Genomic DNA, 19,805 nt, shown 5'->3' with positions numbered 1-19,805 from the left:
AATATGTGTGGTTTGACCAGGAGAGAGTGGAACAAGGCTCCACGAGCCCTTTGAGGGACACAAAGTCTTTAAGAGCGCAACACCACGCTTCTGTCAGTTTCTGATGTTGTCTTCAGCTCTTTCAATCCCAAAAGCCTTACGGGAGACAAGTCACGAGGAGAAATGCCAAGTGTGGCCAGCATGGAGAGGCCAGTCCATGAGCTAGGCTCAGGGGCCGAGGAGCCAGCGCGCTCGTGGTGCTCCTGGACCAGCTCCTGCATCAGAGAGCGGAGGCGGTGACGGAGTGGCCGCCCTCCCTGGCTGTCTGCATGCCCTTGAACGCCAGCGAGGCGGGGATGTCGCAGCTGTGAGGGGACAGCGGGGTGCCCCCGGCGTGCTGCCAGCCGTGGCTCGCCATGTAGCTGGATGGAGTGGCACTGTAAGTCATGTAAGGTGACACTTGGGCTGGTGTGGCGTAGGGAGGCATGGCTGGTGCGGACACGAAACTGCTGACGGCTGGGAGGCCATTGGGTGCCTGAAAGGAAAGGGAAGGGAAAAGAATTTCTAAGAGTAAGACACATTGGATCTTGCAGAAAATAAGCTGCCCTCAGATGCTTCTGGGGCTTTGTAACAAAACTAGGACCAGCAGGGACACCAAGAGAGAAAACCGTATCCATTCCCCTAAATTTCAGGGGCTCAGTGGCCCCTTCTGCTTTGCTTTTAAGACCAGTTACCTCACTGTGATCAGTGCTTCACATGTCTCCCAGCAACCTGTCCCAGACAGGGACCACCAGCAGATGTTTAGGGAACCCACACCAAGAGCCGGGCAGGAGCTGCTAAGCCCCCTGTTCACCTGCCTACCTTCCTGCAAGCTGTTGTTTGTGGACTCCTCAAAGCCCATGGTTGCATCTAATCATTGCACTTGAGAGCTACTGGAGGGATTTGTAATGAGTCTCTCCCTTCTCTCTCACTGAGTACCTCAATGTACTTGGCAATGATTTCCACAGGTTGGAGTAGATGAGCTGCAGCATTTACCTACCTTTCCCAAATTTCGCACAGGGTGTTGGTCACTATTGCAAGCCCTGCTGGGTAGTGCTGGGGCAGTTTGAGCTGGGTGAGCAGTGACCACAGCCATCCCAGTGACAGGACAGACAGACCCATCGCTGTGCCTCACCTCTCCTGGCCCCGAAGGAGGATGGGCTCAGCCTGAGCTGCCCTGGGCAGGTGCAGGCACAGATCTGAAAAGCAGCACTCCCCAGAGTGAAGAGGCAACAGTGGCTGAGGGAGGTGGAACATCTTAAACTCTTTGGTAACTGTTTGTTCAGAGCATGAGTCAGAACTATAGCAGTAGTATTATTGATTGTGTCTTTTAAAATTCTGTTTTCTAGATACTTGGGATAAAAAACTTGCAAATGTTCTTTGCTCATAACTTCTCCTGGTTTCAATAGGGCTTCTGTGCACAAAACAATTGCAGGGCTGGGTCCTTTCCTGCAAGCTATTTTCCTAGGTCCTTCTGTAGGCTGGAGAGAAGGGTTTTTATTTAAATAGAGAAGGGAGAGTCCTTCAGTCAGCTATGGTATGATTTCACAATTTATGACTCCTTATTTAACTAAAAAGTGTTTGGTGGTTTATTTCACACCCATAAATGTTTCTTCAGCACAACAGGTACAAACCAAGAGCATTTATCTTGCTTAAGTTTCAATCTGTGTAGTGTTTGTCTTAGGATTTAGGGTGCCATTTTTTCTCAAAAATGTTTCCTATCTGGATATGAAAGAAGAGTATTGATTCAACAAATCCTGTAGCATCATCACATGGCACAACTGGACCCAACCTGAATAGTGCAAAGTTAAGACATGAAACAGACTTTTGTTTCTGCTAAAACTTCATATAGTGTTAACATTTCACTTGTTCAATTTCTGGCTGGATTGCATTTGCCTGACTTCCACTATTTACTTTCATAAAGGGCACTGGCCTATTTTCAGGATCATGAGTTTCCCATCCATGTAGCTCACAGTTCCACTGTCTAGACCATCCTCTCACTGTCATTTGGGAAACAAAGCAGTAATTCTGCTGGACTCTGTCAATATAAACCTGTACACCAAACTAAAGCAGCAGGAGACAACAATGGGATCTTAGCCACAAGCTTCCAACAGGAATATTAATTAGTACAAAACATACAGCTGCTACAGCAACATAATTGTCACTCAAAATCTGTAAATACTTTGTGGAAGCTTTGCCTTATTCTTTTGAAAAGCCAAATATGTGATCTGACCAGTAACTCATATTACATGCCCCCTACTGCAACTCAGAATTACACTTTAGCCTCAGCTTTAAATGTCAGTGTTTGCAACAATACTAATAAATACAAACCTGCAAATAATTGCACTGCAAATCAGTACAATTCTAGAATCACGTGGAAATATTTTTCATTGAATTTACTGGAAGTAAGAAGTGTGGCCCTAGAAAAGCTGCTTTTACAGTGTGCAAACATGAAAGAAGAATGAGAACCTCTGTTTTTTGTAACAAGCACCAACAAAAAGCTTTGCACAGGGGCAGTAGAGCCATTGAAGCCAGGTTGTAACACTGGGATATCAAAAGCCACAACCCAAACATATTCTGCACAGAGAAGTACAGAAACCCTGAAGGGGTGGGTGCTGGAAGGAGAAAATATATGAGACAAGTCCCTGAAGAGGCATTGAGACATAACCATTGAGACAGGACAAACCTTCAGCTTCTAGACCTCAAAAGAGGTTTTTTGGCCTCTGTGAATCCACCCTGTTCCTCAGGCTGGTAGCAAGCAGTGGGCTCAAAGCTGGGCCTGAAAGCCCCATTTTAAGCAGGATTCCTCATTATGAGTGCTGATGTTCTGTGAGCCCTTAGCTGTGCTTTGGAAAGGATGTGTTGGTAGGTACAGGGTAGATCTGTGCCAAGCAATGTGCCAACAAGGCACCACTTTACTGGTTCAAGCCCATGTCCTCGCCTCCTGCATCTCCGACAGACAAGGCCACCAGGGGCTCCTCAGCAACCACAAGCAGATGACTTTGCATGATCTGAGGAAAATCTGAGCTCCTGAACACCTCACATTAATGCAGACATTGTTGATAAATATTTTATCAACAGGCTTGTTGACAGATATTTGATCCAACCACACATATGTTCTGTGGCCTTATGGCACAAAGTCTTCAAACTGTAATTCCTGAAGAAGCCCATTGAATCCTACTGTAGGTGCCACTTGTGTTGTTGATAAAATAGATGGAAACTGACTAAAGAGTCACTAGTTTTTGTAAAAGCTTAATTTAAAAGAATACCTATCCAGATTTATAGCAGCCAATACAACCCTCTACACACACACACACACACTCTTACTCAAAATACAGCTGTGAGAACTGTTGTTTTTATAGTCTATTGTGAACATCAGAAAGATCTTGCCCCAACTACTGAGGGCAGGACATGGAGACAGTTGTGTAGGGACCACCAGCTGCAACCTGTCAGAGGCCACCAATGCTGCCTGTCATCACTGCCTCACTGAATTGGTGAATCATTCTTATTTTTGTTGCACTGCTACAAAGCTTTACCACTCAGAACCACGATTCTGTGGATGCCACAGATGCCCTCAGCCAAGCAGGCAGCACTGGGATGGGTAGGAACTGGCCCAGCACAAAGTGAAATTCTGCCTCAGGGGAGGTTTGAGCCATACCCACAAAGCAGTGAGAGGCTTCCTCTGACCTGAATTAAAAGATGAGAGGATAGAGAAAATCTCACTCTATATGATTTAAAACTATGCTACTCAAAAAAAAAAAAAAAAAAAACCCACAAAAAGACTAATTTTCATCTCTGACTTTCATCTGTGAAAGACTTGACCTAACAGTCCTGACATGAGAGTTTTTACTTCCAAACGGCCTTAGATACAAAGTGTAGGTTATCAGAAGGGTTGAATCTTGTCTGTCAATCTGGCACTTTTTGCAAACATGACTTTCACTTAAAATAAATGGAGGGGATTAAGTTCCATGACCCTGTATATACTGAATGAATAATTCATCCTGCAGTATTTCAATCAGAGGAAATGAACACCAAAATCTAAACATTCGTAATTAGGAGTGTAAGAACCCCATGGTGTTTATGGATTTTTAAAACCCTAAGAATTTGTTTTAAGTGCAGAGGTTCTTGAACCTGGTTTTTAAGTTTTATAAATATTTTTTTTCTTAATTTGAACCATCGTTTTTCAAGGGAAATCTAATTTTTTTAAGCAAACAAACAAACATGTAGCTGAACAAGAACCTCTGCTGTGTAAGAGATAAGGGATCCCGTTTGAAAGTGACTACTTTTTGGCTTCTACAAAGATCAGAGAGAAACTTGCTCTCAATTGCTGCTTCTATCAACGTTTTGAGACAACTGATAGAATAAGTATTTCCAAATTTTAGAGCTGCATTTGAAACCTAGAACACATGACCTCCCACCAACTCACAAATTCATTTAAACGTGTTCTTGCAAAGATACCAGCAAACCAAGAGTAATTGGATCAGGATCACAAGTTCATTGGGTCTGGTGCCTTTCTGCCAAGTTGTTGCTGATACTGCCAGTGACAGCAAAAGGAATATTGAGGTGAGAAATCAAAACCAGGGTGGTTTAAAACTTGCTTTAAGACACACAGACTGGTACTGCTGAACAAGCAGACTGCACAAGTTTTCACCAGTAAAGGAGCTGGTTGAGCAGTTTTAACAGATGGATTCTTTAGTTTTGGTCACTTTAGATGCAATACTAACTAGAGACAACTTTTTGTGTCATTGTTTTCAGTCTGTCTGTGATTTGCAAAACAGAGGGAGTGGGTGGATGAAAAGCAAGTCTAGAACCAAGCTAATGTGGGAATGTTTTTGGAATAAGAAATTTCCATTAATTGCTTGGACTCCTTAAAGTCAGAACAGTTCTTCCCCAAACCAGAGGTAACCACCACACACACCTTGATATCTGTTTTGAAGGTTATGCTTGTATAATGTGTTGTAGAGCTTCAGCCTTCTGTCTCCTTCATGGTAAAAAGACACAAGGATACAAGCTTTCTGGACAAAATTCCCAGTCCATCCATGAGAGACAAACTACCTGATTTTGGTTTTTTCTGCCTTGGTCACAGAAGAACCAGAGAAACATGCAAGCTAGATTTCACATTCAGTCCTCATGGTATAAATTCTAATTATATATTGTAGTGAATTGATATTATTTTGCTTCATTCCCTTCCCCACTTTTCCTTCTCCGACTTTTGCTTGGTAGATATGTGTTCTATCAGTATCAAAATTAGACCATCTCCTACGTTCTCTTCCCATGTTGCTTCTAAATGTTTCAGAAAATGACCCAGAATTGTAACATCCAAAATCACAGACCTGTATTTCTGTTAGCTATCACGATAGCAATAATGTAAAGGATCTCAATTCAGTTTTATGTGAATAAAAACAAGAGCAAATTTGATGCCACAGGTGGATGCCACCTCAATTTTGTGGTCTATAACTCTAAAGTGAGTGTCCGAAAGAATGTGAATTATTTTTCTTGTTATTATTTAAAATTATTTAAATTACTTGGCCAATGTAATATAATTGTCACGACCTTTTATTAGTTCACGTATTGCACGGACGAAGAATGCAGACTTCGTAGAAGTATTCTAAATTACTATAAAAAATATATCTGTTTCTGAAGAAGCAGCATAGCCCCAAGTTCGAGTTACCCAATTCAGCAGCCTGAATGAGCTTGGGCAGTGACTCAGCCCAAAATCCCCTGCTGCAGTCATCAGAAGTTCAGTCTGTGTCACGGCTTGAGGGACACACCTCTGGTGAACAAGGTGGCTGTTTTCCTTTGTATCTCTCAGTTCCAGCCCCGGCTTGGGTGAAGGAACCCTTTCTGTCCCCGGAGCAGCCAGCTCAGCGCGTTGCCTTGGCCGTGGGGCTCAGCCCTGCCCCGGGAGCGGCTGAAGGCTGAGGCTGCACAGCCCGGGGCTGGCAGCGGGGCTCGGGACACGCTGCCCCAGGACAGCGCCCGGCGCTTCCCTCCTTCCCTCCCTGCACACACACACACACACACACACACACACACACACACCCACACACACACACACACACACACACACACACCCCCTCTCGCCGCTGGTTTCCAAAAGGAAAACCTTCAAACGTTCTCTGGAAATGAGGAATCTTTTCCGAACGGCCTGAAAACACAGCCACCAAGAAGCTATTGCAGAAGCAGTTCTTTCCGCAGCAAGGAAAAAGCATAGCTGGGATAGCAAAATATCTGGTCCTTCAACCACAAGAGCAAATTAGCATAAAAATCCAGAGGATATCTCGTTTTTAGTGACATGCACATCATCAGTTAAAACGATTATGACAACAAGACGAGGAGCAATCAAACACAAGCTGCAAACATCAAGGAAGAGAACATGCTAAATCTCCCTTTATAATTGGAGGTTAAATATGATTTATAAATCAAGCCAACATATGGGATCCCAAGGGAAGAGTAAACAAATTTTCCAAGTAAAACAGCAGCAGCAGGCTTGTAATAGAAGTATCATTTAGGAAAAAGGCATTACTAAATTATCTAAGTAATAAAATGGAGTTTTTTGGGGGTTTTAAAATTGATAAATTCAAGTCATATTTTTGTAGAATTTGTAGATATTAAATTAGACCTAAATTCTGAAGCTGCAATTCAGTGCCACAGCATCAACAGGAAAAATTATATGATACCACAAATGTTCATTCAGATCAGTGTTCACTAAAATTAATGTGCCTATACAGGTAAGTCACGATTACCTAAAGAAGAAGGGTTACAAAAGTGAACACTGAGTAAATTTCCCCGGTTTATGATAACGTTTTTTATTAAAAATGTTTTTAAGAAAAAATGAGATAAAATTGCTAAGATAGATCTGAATAACCTAGCCAGAGTTAATCCTGCAAACCATGGTTTATTTTTTATAGTGCTGGAAAATATTATTGCAAAAATATTTTCATATTAGACTAAATATCCATATTCTTAGATGAATTAACTTATTTTATTGAACATATTCCTGATTTGATTTTCTATTAATTCCACTGCAATCAGCAGAGACTAAGACTCTGAAAAATCAGGACACTGAAATTAAATAATTTTGGCACATAAAAAAAACCTTAAACAGAAGAGGCAATGTTTTGTACATAGTATATTAAGGTATAATATAATATAATATAATATAATATAATATAATATTTACCTTTTTTTTAAAGAAAGAGTGAACAGTGAAAATACATTAGAATTGCAAAGCTTTTAAAAATAACAAATGGGCAAGGGACTTACACCTGCTCTGTTGCTCAGGTGAACTGAGTTGAATTCCAGAAGACAGATTTGAAAAAGGAAGAGACCTTTCAAGAATTGAGAATTTGAAAAAGGAAGAGACCTTTCAAGAATTGAGAATTTGAAAAAGGAAGAGACCTTTCAAGAATGGAGAATTACACTCTCTTTCACTGTAAGTTGTGCAAAGCAATGCTGGTATCCTAGATGAAGTCACGGTTAAAATGGATTTATTCACAGGCTGGAGTGCTCAAAGATTTCAAATATAGTTAGCTACCCAATCCTACACATTAGCTCCTAAAAAGATGCCATTTTTTTTTACAGCTTTTTCTCCCATTATTAAATTCAATGCACAACAATGTACTGCAAAAGAAAATCACGCTACGTCCTTCTAAAATGAAGTTCAGTCCTTTCATAATGATCAGATACCATCCCCTGTGTTTAACATGCTTTTTTATTAACTTAAAGTTGTTTCCTTTACTTACAGCCATCCCCAGCTGCACTGAATAACACAGAAACCAGATAATATCAATTGTGTTTTAAATATAGTTGGGACATGCATCAGGATCACTCTAAATTGTATTTTCTTATCCAGTTTTAAATCTCAGCCTCTTCAGGGAAATAAAATCCCAGTTTTGGAAATAGTAATAGTAACTTGAATTTACACACCATCACCAATCCTTTCCTGAAGGAGCCAGGGGCATTTTATGCCTTTTCCAAAGCAAATTACAGCAGAAACAAAAGAAAAGGGGGAAATATATAAATAAATAAAAAAGGAGGGGGAGAAGAGGGCAAAGAAAAAAAGAAAGAAACCAGCCCTCATTCTCTGGCGCTGAGTAGTCTACTACAAGAACATCAGAGGAAAAGAGAGGTAGGAGAAAAAGGCATGGTGGATAAAAGGCAGGCAGAGGTTGTTGGAAAACCTAAGACCATTCTGGTGGAAAAGCAGGGTAAAAGGGTTTCCAGTGCTCCCTCAGAAGCGCAATGGGTTTAGACGGATCCCACAGGGAAGTGAGATCTGCCACAGCACACCAAGCACACACAAATATGTCCACCTAAATGTCCCCCAAATGTAGATTATAGCCCAAGGTCTGCACTATCACTGAATGGTTGCTGCCCTCTCATACAGCATGTTAAGAAGGATGATAATAAATCAAAGTCACTGCCTTTCCAGTGAAGATGCTGGATCTTGGGGTATGTTCTACAGTTTAACAAACTTCACAACCAGACTATGTCAAAGTGGGGTGAAAACAAATTCTAGTTGCTGTAAGCACAAAGCCTGGTTCTGATGACAGAAACACAACTTAAGTCTTCCACAGACCGATATACAGGGCTTTTGAGGACAATAGGAAAGCACAAGAAAAAAAATTCGTGTCATATAAGCAAACTGCTTTGAGAAGGAATTAACAACAGATTCCCATAGTTTTAGAACAGATTTGCACAATAATTTCCCCTTGGTATTTTGGCAAAATCTGGAATTGGGCAGGGCACACATGGACACTAAACAGGCAAATACACTGGGAGGAACAAACATTTGTTCTTTTCTATGCTGTTGGTTAACACCATAATGTATTATTGAAAGGTTCTATAAAAATGCCTTCTTAATATTATATACTTAGCAACATATCGTAATTTCGATATGCTGTTATTTAAATGAAACTGGGGGAGGAGACTTATGGACACAGACACTTCAAAGGGATTGTTGATGTCTAGAAGCTAGGCAAATATGGGGTCAAGCTGGTAAAGTCCCTACCTTGTTCTCTACAGGGACAGCCAAAACAGCAGTCTCCTATGTCTAACAAATCCCTGATGCTGCAGAGGCAGTTACTGGGAAGCTGGTACACCTAAGGAGGGTGAACCCACAAGTCATCAACTGTTGAATGCTTATGGTTGTTAGGACTAGGCGTGTAGGCAATTCCTAAAAGCTGATAAATCGCCACAACAGGCAAATTCAAACACACTATACAGTCTTTATATACTTGTCAATCTACTGCAAGAGCCAAGATTGAACAGGTCAAATCACATCTCATATCCCTGCTCCTGGCACTCTGCTCCTTAGCTGTGATAGGTATCTCCCATCACTCCCACTTTACAGTCCCTGGTCCTGTTTGTCACGGCAAACCTCCTGGTGGGTTGGGGTCCTTTGAGCAGAAGGTGCTTAGAGTGCAGTTTGAGTGTCATCATACCATTCACTCACCTCTCTGACTTTCTTTATTAGTCTCATCCGGGTGGAGTGCCCTGAAGCCATGTGGGTTGGTGGACAGGGCACTGTGTTTTGGCTGTGGAAGCAGGTGGCCAGTAAGAGGCAGGTCTCACAAATGGGGTTCGAATTGGGTGCCATCCAGATCACCTGGGAAGGAATCGGGTGCATGTAGTGGGATCAGCTCATCCCCCTCACCCACAACATGCAATGACTAGGATGCCTAGACCTTGAGCAAGCCGTCTTAGTGGCTATATTTTGATAGCAGGCCTGGTCTGGAGATCCTAGAGCAAGAGCAACACAGAGCCAGACAGTCTCCAAGCCAAGGTCTGAACCCCTGCACCAGACTCTGCTAACAGTGCTGCTGGGTACTACGGCAAGAAAGCAAATAAACACCTCTCCTTCACAGCTTCATCCCCCTCCTGCCTGGGTATGACTGAGGAGCAGTAGGTCCAGACCTTTGTCATCGATGGGTTTTGCACAGACCCATAGCAGGAATCCAACTGCCTGGATCCTGAGTTATAATATGAGATGCCTAATAAGTAATTTGCTAATTAATTTTTTCAGTAAATTTTGTGTAGGAGGACCATGTAAACAGCTATATTATTTAAGGCTACATTTTAATGTTCTCCCCAAAGAATTTTCCCTGTGTTGTGGGTTCTAAGCATTGCAGATACAGTTACAGATGCATGCCCACCAAATATACAGTTCATTGTTCATCTACAAATGAAAGATCAGGAACTAAATGTTTACATTATCTACATTTTCTGTGCAAGTAATTGTCCAGAATTGTACCTACATTTGCAATCACTTGCCCTAAAATGGAGCTTTGCCCTTATGTGCTTGCAGCACACAGAGCTTGTGGCCCCCAGTCAGAATGCAGCCAAAGGACAGAGAGTGATATCCCAGCAATGCTGAAAACTCAAGCCCTGCACAGCTGATGAAGTTCATCTGAGACAGACTTGAGGTAGCTGCTGCTTAGGGTTTGGCCAGCATGTCAGAGGAAGACTACACTCAAAGCATGTTCACAAACCCCTCTGAGCTAGGAGTGTTTTCTGCAGCTCCAGCAGGTTTGGGATGAGACCTCCAAACAGTGTACCATTTCCAGGAGCGAGCTTGCTCTTAGACCCCCCAGTCACAAGCTTTTTCCCATGAATGAGTATCAGCTCCCTTTGGCAATATGCACATCTGCTTCCTGCAACACACACAGAAAGTCATTCTCAAAAGAAATTATTTCCAAGTTATTTGCCTCTCAGCAAATCATACAGACATATGTCAGGTCTTCTTCATTCTCATACATGTGTAAATACAGACCACAGGTTTTTTTTCAGTTTGAACATCCATGATGTTAGTCCAGCAAGTCACAAGCATCAGATGTCTGAGATCTGCATTTTAAATACAATACATGTTTATTAAATGTTTTGATTTCAAATGCAGGTTACAAATATGTTCATATTGCAGTCATTTCAGCTATTTTTTCCATAATGCAGTAGTCAGTATGAGCTGTGCAATGCAAAAGAAAATACTCAGAATAGTCACCCTTTGTAACAATAGCGTAATTATCTGTAGAAGCACCTGAGCACCACACTGAATGTGCCTCTCTGCATAAATAATGCAATACAACTGAGCTCTGTATGAAATGTGGATGACACAAAACTGTCAAGCTCTAGGAAAAATGTTTTCCTTTTCAGTTTCTCTGATTCACAGTCACCCTGTTTCAAAGCCATATGACAAATCTGAGAGCGTGATACACTAGGAAAAATTATGCAATTGCTTACGTATAAATGACAACCTGGGACATCAGGTAATTAAACCTGAATAAAAACTTGACAAGGCATCTTTTGGTTTCCTGTGGAATGTTTTGTACAGAATCACAGTCTGCCAGGTTGAGCTTTCAACTGCCAAAACCCAAATATGAACAACATCGCAAACAAAAGCCCCAGGAAATCCATAATACATAAAATGAAAAATGTTCTACATCCAGAGGTTCAGTTTCATGTTAATGTGACTGCATATTGTCAAGGCAAAAATGTAAAGTCTTCCTACCTTTTTTGTGAGTGAACTCCCACTGATGTGTGGGAGAAGGGCTGAAATGTAGCCATTGGAACCGACTGGAGAAGTCAGCCTTGGCTGCTGCCTGACAAGTCTGGGATGTCAATAAGAATTTTGCCTACAAAAAGCCTATGGTATCCCATGTCTTCAGACAAATGTATATAATTTAAAAGAAGTGATCAAATAAATATATGTAAAAGTACACAAGATCTTGTTCTTTGGTCTCAATTTTTCTGGTCTCTCTCATACGGAGGGATTTTCCAGGGGATTTCTTGAGAAGCAAAATCTTATCTTCCATGTCTATGGCTGGGGAACAAGTCTTTCACTTGCCTAGTAGCTATGGAGTTATTTGCAAGCTATGGACAGGTGAACTTTGGATGTTGGTGATGCTTAAATACGTAGATGATATTTGTTGGAAAACACAGAATTGCCTATCACTCACACAAAATCCATTCTTAATGTGCTTCAGATCACATTTCCTCTACTCCTGTGGTGAAATTGGGAAGCCTAAGTCAAACATGCAAACTTGATTCCCTCCTCTTGTGGACACCTCTGATTTTGATAATACAAACATAAAACTGAAATATCACAGAACAACCACTTCTCTTCTCTGGGGGAAATCTGATGTCTGCCTCCTTAAGACTCCTAAGAGCTTTTTTAATGAGCTTTACCCAAAAGAGATAAGGAAATAGCATTTACCCCGAAGTACAAAGACAGAACGTATTTCACTGTAGTCCTTCTGGCATATCAAGTATGTCTGAGATTTCCCCATTCCAGATACCCCCCTGCTAGATTCACAAATGAACCAACATTCTCTCATGTCCCCTGCTCATCTCTTTACACCCGAAACTGTACACATTGCAAGAGACCGTGGATCTCATGATGTCAGAGAATTTTCTAAGTCTTTACTGTCGTAGACTGTCACTCCAGACTCACTGCACTTCAGCAAAAAGACAGTAAGTCAGTGCTATGCGCAGCAGTAATTTGGTTCATAAACTTGACACTTTCTGGAATAAATATTTTGGCAAAAGTAATGTGGCAAAACCTGCAAATAATCACATTTTCCCATCCTTATTTAGCATGATTTTTTTTAACACATTCTAAATTAGCAAGGTAATGAACTTGGGACAGACAAAGCAATTAATGAAAATTCAAATTAATTCTCTAGATACCAATTCTGAATACTGAATATTCATAGTCTATATGAATAGACTAGTTGGTCTATGTGTTTGAACTTTCTAAAGCCAGATTCTGTAAACCTATATTATTACAGGGAAGAAGCTGGGAAGAACCTCCTCTATATCTTCTTTTAGAGAGCAGGGTTTTGAATACGGTTTTTCTGCCCTTTGAAACTCTCTGGACAATTTATTGGGATAAATGAATTCCATTTTATTAATAGCAATTTTCTCAATTTTTAAATAGCATGTATTTTTAAATAACATTTATCTGGTGATCTTTCAGGTTGAACAAAACTTTAAAGTAAAACTGGTATTGACAATAGTACAGTGATATATTATGAAAATGAAATCATAAATATTGAAAGTAACAAAGAAAAAAAAAAAAAAAGGTAAAAAATAGTTTCCAAACCAGCATTGAAAACAACCCAATTTATAAAACACTGTTTCTCAACACATCTGTTGAAGTAAATGAGATCCATCAGAGGCCATGGTTTATAGCCTACGAACAAGATCCTGTGAATATTTCAGCAGGATTGTGTACAGAAGGCTCAGCCTGGAACCGAAGACAATGAAGCCACAGTACAGCTCCTCTGACAGAATAGTGACAAGCTACACCTATTATTATTTAGCAAGACTGTTAATGCTTATTCTAGCCTTTAAAGAAAATTGTAGAAGGAGTAGTAATGCTAAATCTAAGTCTAATTCTATCTTTAACCATACAGTCATGGCTACATTACAGCACACATTATTTGTGATAAAAGATGAACATAATAATAATAATGGGATAATAGAAAAACAAAACAAATAGGACAGCATTAAGAGTGGTATATTGTTTAAAAGCCAGTATGTGTAATGATACGGCTGTCGGGATCTACAGTATTTCCCGCTCTGTCCGCTCTTTGCAAGTGTTCCCGCAGTTTGTGCTCTGCATCTTGAACACGAACAAGTCTGATTCAGCTACTCTGACCACCAAACACAAGCTACAAAAGTCTCCTCTACATGGATCTAAAACCAAACACAGAACTCAGAAAATATGTCCAAAACCTCTGTCTATAAACGGGAAAAATGCTAAACAGCGACTGTGGGTTTTCTTCGACTTGGTTCTAAGTACAACAAATGCGTGGCCGGGAAGTCAGCGTGTCTGAGACCTCTGATGCATTTTGAAATGTTTCCATCACATGGAAAAAATGTTTTCAAAACCTGCGCTTTCCCAACGAGTAACAGTTGAGCCTTTTATAGCTTTTCTCCTGGCATGGGACTTGATTAGCAAGTACAAAGATTTAGACAGAGATTTATTAAGTAACAGTTATATTGTGTTGCAATTAAAACGTAGGAAATTCGCCGTCTACTTAAGCGTTTAAAAATGCTTAATGTAGGAAGCAATTACACCTCATTTTCAAATTATTCCCCTGACTACAGAGCACGCTGTACAGAGTAAAAGGCGGCTGTATGGGCAGAGGCGGCGGCGGGCCGTGCCCGCTGGCCCGGCCGGGCCGGGGTCGGTGGCGGCGGGTCCCGAGCTCCCGCTGGGCGGCCGGGCCGGCCCGGGGCAGCCCCGGCGGGGATGCGGTCGCTGCCGCCCCGGCCGCAGCAAGGCGGGATGGGGGTGCTGGCCCCGTGGCGGCCGGCCCGGGGGAGAGAGGAGAGAGGAGCGAGGAGAGGCCAGGCTTTTTACCGCCCGTCTTTGCAAACCAAAACCGAGGGAAGTCCGGCACCGGCTCCAAACTGAGAACGGTAGCCCGAGGCCGAGCTCAGGAGCCCTGTGCATCATCGCCCGCCCCCCGCCTCTCTCTTTACCTGGCTGTACTTGGCCTCCTGCTCAAGGGAGCTCTTCTCCAACCCGTTCACGGCATGCTGGGCCGGCGGGTGGAAGCTGTTCCGGCCCAAGCTGCTCCATTCCTCCACCTTGGGGCTGGGGTAAGGCGAAGTGTCGTTCACTGCTGGAAAACAAAGGAATGGGAGAGAGGGAGTTAGAGGCAGAGGCTGCGATTCGGAGGTGGAGGTGGCTTTGCTTCGGGATGGAGAGGGATCCCTCTCCCCATGGGAGGCAGTCTGTGGGGCAGAGCTAAGGGGAAGCCGGTCCCTCGCCTGCCACATCTCGCTGAAGCTCCTGGAAGCTCTTCGAGAGGGTGATTCGTGGGCAGAAGGGAGTCGACTCCCTCCGTGAAACCTGTGACAGAGATCAGCAAGCGAGCCCAGAGCTGGCTGGCTCGCTCGTCCCCAGTCCCCGCGCTGGCGGGACGGAGCTGCCGCCCGGCACTTGTCCCCAGGATCTCCTAAGGCGTGTTTAGTATTTACGGCAACCGCCGTGTGTGTGTATTTGTGAGTCAGAGGAGAACCGAAAGCCCGTGTTACAAACAGACCTGACACGCCTGCAGATGAGCTGGGCTCCAAACACTCCTTGGGAGAAAAAGAAAACGAAACACACACACACACATATATATTATATATAGGGGAAGAAAGCAGGAAGGAAAAGAGATAACAGTCCTGTTATTTACACGCCTCTCAGCCGCGCCACGGGCATACCGGGATGTTTTTCAGGCGGACAAATTCCTCGAACGGCCAAATTCCCGCATCGGGGAGGCAGGGGAGGGGTGGGGGGAGCCCCGAGCCCGGCCGCATCGGAGCCGCCGTGGGAGGGGGCTTTCCTGCCACACCACCTCGCTCGGCCCCTCGCCGTGCTGGGGAAAGGCACAAATCTGAAGTTGTCTTAAGAAATTGAGCTCCCTCGGTGAGCGCCCTTTTCTGCTGATCTCACACTTTCCCATGAATAGGGGCTTCCTTTCCGTGTCAGCAAGGTCAGTTTATCCTATAAATCAAGGGCGAACAGCCCCCATCTGCGGCAGCGGCCACTCCGCAGCCCCGAGCCTCTGACGGGAAGGGGAGGGGGGAGATTTCGCATTGCAGAAAGATGTGTGCCGCTGCGGGGGCTCAGGGACACGGGGCAGATACCGAGACACCCAGCAGCACCGGCAGAGGCCTGCCTGCCAATGTGGTGCTAATAAAGGAGGAACTCACTTAAAAAACGCAACAAAACAACAACCAGAAAAAAAAAAAAAAACAAATAAATTTCACATGTGATTGTAATGTTCTCATTCTTTTTAATGTTCTTTGCCAACACTACCTCTCGATTGCCTCAGAGATTGCCAGGCATGTATTTGTTAAAGTCGACTCAGAAAAAAAGCTATTTATTTGTGCCAGCGAGGACTAGGATAAAGTCTATATCGTGAAGGGTGAAGAACAAACTTACATTTTTGGCATGTATGTATATAAATAAAACATCCTTGTGCGTGTGTATGTGTTGCTTGAAAAAATACCACCTTCTGATGAAATAAGAAGGAAATTATTCTGCAATGACTAAAGGATTATCTTGCATTTGAAATGGTTTCAGAACTGGATTGTTGCTGTTAAAAAGGCAGTGAAAACAGATATCACAGCTCCCACCTCTCCACTACAAGAGAAAAATGGGACACGGAGATCGCTGTAGGCAAAGGTTATTTCGGATTGTTGTTTTCAGTGACACTTTGAGTAACGCTTTCACTGTTAGTTCACTGGCAGAGACCGAAATGGAAAAAAATGTCTCCTGCTAGCAAGCGGCCCGGGAGACGCGACGCAGTTTCCAGGCGGGGGAACAGAGAGAATGTGAAAGGGATAAAAGAGGCAAATCTTGGGCCTTTGGTTTTCCTAGACCACCGCTTCGGAGGAAAATACAGCATCAGAATGAAAGCAATTAGATGACATTTGAACTTCCTGCCGAAGCAAATTTGGCCTGATTGCGAAAACTACAGAAAATAGACTTTTCAGTAAGGCCAAGGAGGCGCCCGTGGCCGGAGCGCGGCAGCGAGCCTCGGCAGGGACAGGACCGGGACCGAGTGCGCCCTGGTGCCGCTGCAGCCCGGGCCGGTCCCTCCGGCCAGGATCGCCACTTCCCGGCTCAGAGAAGCGGAGGTGACGGCCCATGGGTTCTGTTTGCTGGTCCGCCTGCAGCCCACCCAGGCCCTTCGGTCTGCCCGCATTCCGAGACGCATCCGCCAGTAAGCTCAGTGCCCTGCCCGTGCTGGGGAAAACGAGAGGGGGTTCCCGAATCAAACAAGGAAACCACTTTCCGACCCTCGGAGAGGAAAGAACCCAGGAGCAAGGAACCGAACCCCTCCGGCCCTGATTGACTGCCTTTGTGGCCCCGGCTCCCTCCCGCTTCTCACCTTGGTCTGTGATGGACCGGATCCCCAGGATGTCCGTCACCGAGTGAGAAGACGGCCACGTCCTGGGCATGGCCATGGTGCTGGGGATCGCCGGCACCCCGGGAGGGGTGGACACCTTGGCTCCTGCAGCAGCGATGGGGCTGGGGTAGGGGTAGATGTGGTTGTAGGGCAGAGCAGGCTGTGGGGGCGGCTGGTGCTGCTTGTAAGACTCGTAGTGACTCTGCTGAGACAGGTTCCCGATTTTGTTCCGGAGGATGCGGCTGATGGAGCTGACCGACGGCACGTTGTACTTGTCACACACGCCATCGGCCAGCAGGCGATCCCGGATCTCCCAGGCGAAGATGCCCGGATCCCTTTGTTTGTAGGTCCGGATATGTTTCACCACGGTGGGAGTGGTGACCCGAGGCTTGCTGCCGCCGATAGCCCCCGGTAGGATGGAGCCGGTCTCGTTGTAGCGAGCCAGGATTTTGCTGACACAGCCGTGGGAAACGCGGAGCTGCCGGCTGATGTCACACGGCCTGATACCCAGTTGCGCCAGTTCCACAATCCGCAGCCTGATGGCATTGGGCAGGGGTCTCCCGTTGACAAACACCCCCCCGAGCTGGTTCACTTCCCCGAAGGCAGGTTCTGCAAGCAAATGCACAAACACAGCCGTCGGACACGGCGGACGGCACAGAAGGGGGCGTCTGAGCTGCTCCTCATCACAGACAGATGTCACAGACAGGGACCCCCCCGGTCACTCCACTCACGCTTCTTTATAATAGCGGGATGCCCCCAAGACTGAAGGAAGGAAAAGGGAGGGAGGAAGTGAGAGGTTAAAAGAAATAAAATAAAATAAAAAAATAAAAAAAGGAGAGAGAAAGAAAAAAGAAAAGACAGAAAGAAAGAAAGAAAATCCGTGGCAACAAATGTCGGAGCTCTCCGGACTGTGCATCAAGCATATTCCCAAAAATAAGCACATTCCAGAGATGAAAAACGAGATCACCCCAACAGACAAGTCAGCTTTATTGCCACAGGAAAAAGGAACGCGAAGAAAACAAAAAGAAAAACATCTTCTAAGACGTGGGGGAGGGGGAGGAAGGAAAAGTAGTTGAGCAAATTCTTTTACATCTTGGGAGAGACGAGGGCAACGCGGTGCTTCTGAGTCGGGACTAACTTTTTAAAGACCGTTCCTGGTGCTGTTAGCGCCTTTCGCTTAACAGCACGATTACACCGGGCTGTAAAACAAGCGCGTTTAAATGTTAACTGCTACGATCGGTGTCAGGAATAATATACAACGTGTCACGGGCTGCAGCCATCCGCTCGGCTGCGATCCTGACTCGCACTCGCCTAATAACACTAATAACAAGCCGATTAGTCATTAGCTCGCTCTCTCCCCTGCTCCTGACCCTCAACATGTTCTTACAACTTGTAGGAACACGAGCAAAGTCAATAAGGGAGCCGCGGCGGTGGCAGATGACTGCGCACGGGTGCTCCCCCTCTCTTGACAGCACTTGAACCCTCCTGCGGCTCCCGGCCACTTACCCATTCCTCTGAGCGGGGCACCTCGAGGCCGGCCCTAAATCCCAAGGGATCCCTATGCCCGGGAACCGACTCCCGGCCTCCTGCGCTCCTGGCCGCACTGGCCCCGAGCCTCTCTGAGCTCCGCTGAAGAGGGAACGGTAGCGCGAGGAAGAAAAGAACTACAAGGAAATCTACATCCCGACGAGAGAGCCTTGACTTCTGCATTTCAACCTCAGGGCAGCGTGGGCAGGGCCGGGCTGGGCCGGGCCCGTGGCCCACCGCCCCCCCGAGCCCGCCCCTGGGGCGGCCCCACGGCCCAGCCGCCCTGCCAGTGGCCAGGGGAGATGACGGACAGCGCGCTGGTGGCGGCCCTTCCGCTCCCGCGCAGCGCTCCGCACCTGGGCCCGGCGCGCCGGGACGGCGGCTCCGCACCTGCGGCGGTGAGTTGTGCGGAAAGCGGTGCTGAGCGGGGCTGGAGCCGTGGCAGGCGCTGCTCGGCCCGCGGGGGCCGGGGCGTCGGCAGGCGGCTCCGCGGGGCCCGGGCTCGGTCGGCGGGCGAGGCAGCGCCGCCCTTTCTGGCCCTTTCCCGGACTAAACAGCCGGAGAGGGGGCTCCGAGCCCGGCAGAGCGGCCCCCCCTTTCCCCGAATGAGGCAGAGCCATGTCTTGACACGCACACGGTTCCCCCGCGTTGAGTTTGTGGATGCGGGTGAGAAGTTCTTGGCGAGTTTGATCGCCTCGCTATAATAAAGCACCTTTTCGCTAACGAATGTTTCGCGGGCGGTGTACGAGAAGACCGTGAGCGATGAGAGTTGAGTCATTTTTGGTGAAAATCACCAACCGCTCAGGAAGCTAGCTGCATTTTCCCTTGCCTTGGGAGGAGACGGGACGGGGCTTGTAGCGCCCGGCACCGGGATGCTGTTCTCCGGTCCCCGCACCCCGGCACCGGGATGCTGTTCTCCGGTCCCCGCACCCCGGCACCGGGATGCTGTTCTCCGGTCCCCGCACCCCGGCACCGGGATGCTGGCGCTCGCTGCCCAGCGCAGACCGGCCCAGGTTTTATTTTCATCCCCACACTAACATTGCACCGAGCCGAACCGTAAAATGTCAACGCCTAGCAGCCGAATTCAGCTTTATAAAAGGCACAGATACATATTAGCGATCAAAAGAAAAACAGACAAAGCTGGTAGGAATTAAAGAATGTGTGGGTCACGGTGTGTATGTGGAAGAAATGTTTGGTTTGGCGGTGTACGGATCCTGAGCTGATCTTGTGTTGTGTGCATCTTACGCCCTACATCACATCATGTTGGACACAGAGATCATGGGCCCCCAGCTCCAGCTAAGGATTTATCTTGTTCTTTTTGGTTTTGAGTGTTTTTTCGTGTTTTTTTGT

General features: G+C 45.6%; 1 protein-coding gene across 4 annotated transcripts; it reads right to left on the bottom strand.

The window, feature by feature from the left end:
- Positions 1-12: 12 nt before the first annotated feature.
- PAX9 (paired box 9) lies at positions 13-18,629 on the bottom strand. Of its 4 annotated transcripts, none has more exons than XM_088057641.1 (5): positions 18,435-18,629; positions 16,911-17,537; positions 14,506-14,648; positions 9,476-9,628; positions 13-514 (listed from the first exon to the last, which is right to left on the bottom strand). In XM_088057641.1, exons 1-5 carry the CDS (start codon positions 18,436-18,438, stop codon positions 260-262), a joined length of 1,182 nt encoding a protein of 393 aa, XP_087913767.1. In that variant the 5' UTR covers positions 18,439-18,629; the 3' UTR covers positions 13-259. The 4 variants fall into 4 exon arrangements, with proteins under 4 accessions (XP_087913767.1, XP_087913768.1, XP_014105216.1 ...); XM_088057642.1 differs by having other exon boundaries at positions 14,506-14,645; XM_014249741.2 differs by lacking the exon at positions 9,476-9,628.
- Between the last annotated feature and the right edge of the window lie 1,176 nt (positions 18,630-19,805).

Source organism: Pseudopodoces humilis, chromosome 7 (genome assembly GCF_049639895.1).
Source record: "Pseudopodoces humilis isolate 2021_Gansu_Grassland_sample_001 chromosome 7, ASM4963989v1, whole genome shotgun sequence".
Lineage (NCBI taxonomy): Eukaryota > Metazoa > Chordata > Aves > Passeriformes > Paridae > Pseudopodoces > Pseudopodoces humilis.
The sequence above is the reverse complement of the archived record's forward strand: the minus strand, read 5'-3'. Positions and strand labels throughout refer to the sequence as shown.

Coding starts and splice junctions, on each gene's coding strand:
- PAX9 (XM_088057641.1), bottom strand. Junction 9,629..14,505: donor AGGAGGCCAAGTACAGCCAG/GTAAAGAGAGAG, acceptor ATTCCTTCCCAG/GTGATCTGGATGGCACCCAA. Junction 515..9,475: donor TAATAAAGAAAGTCAGAGAG/GTGAGTGAATGG, acceptor CTTTCCTTTCAG/GCACCCAATGGCCTCCCAGC.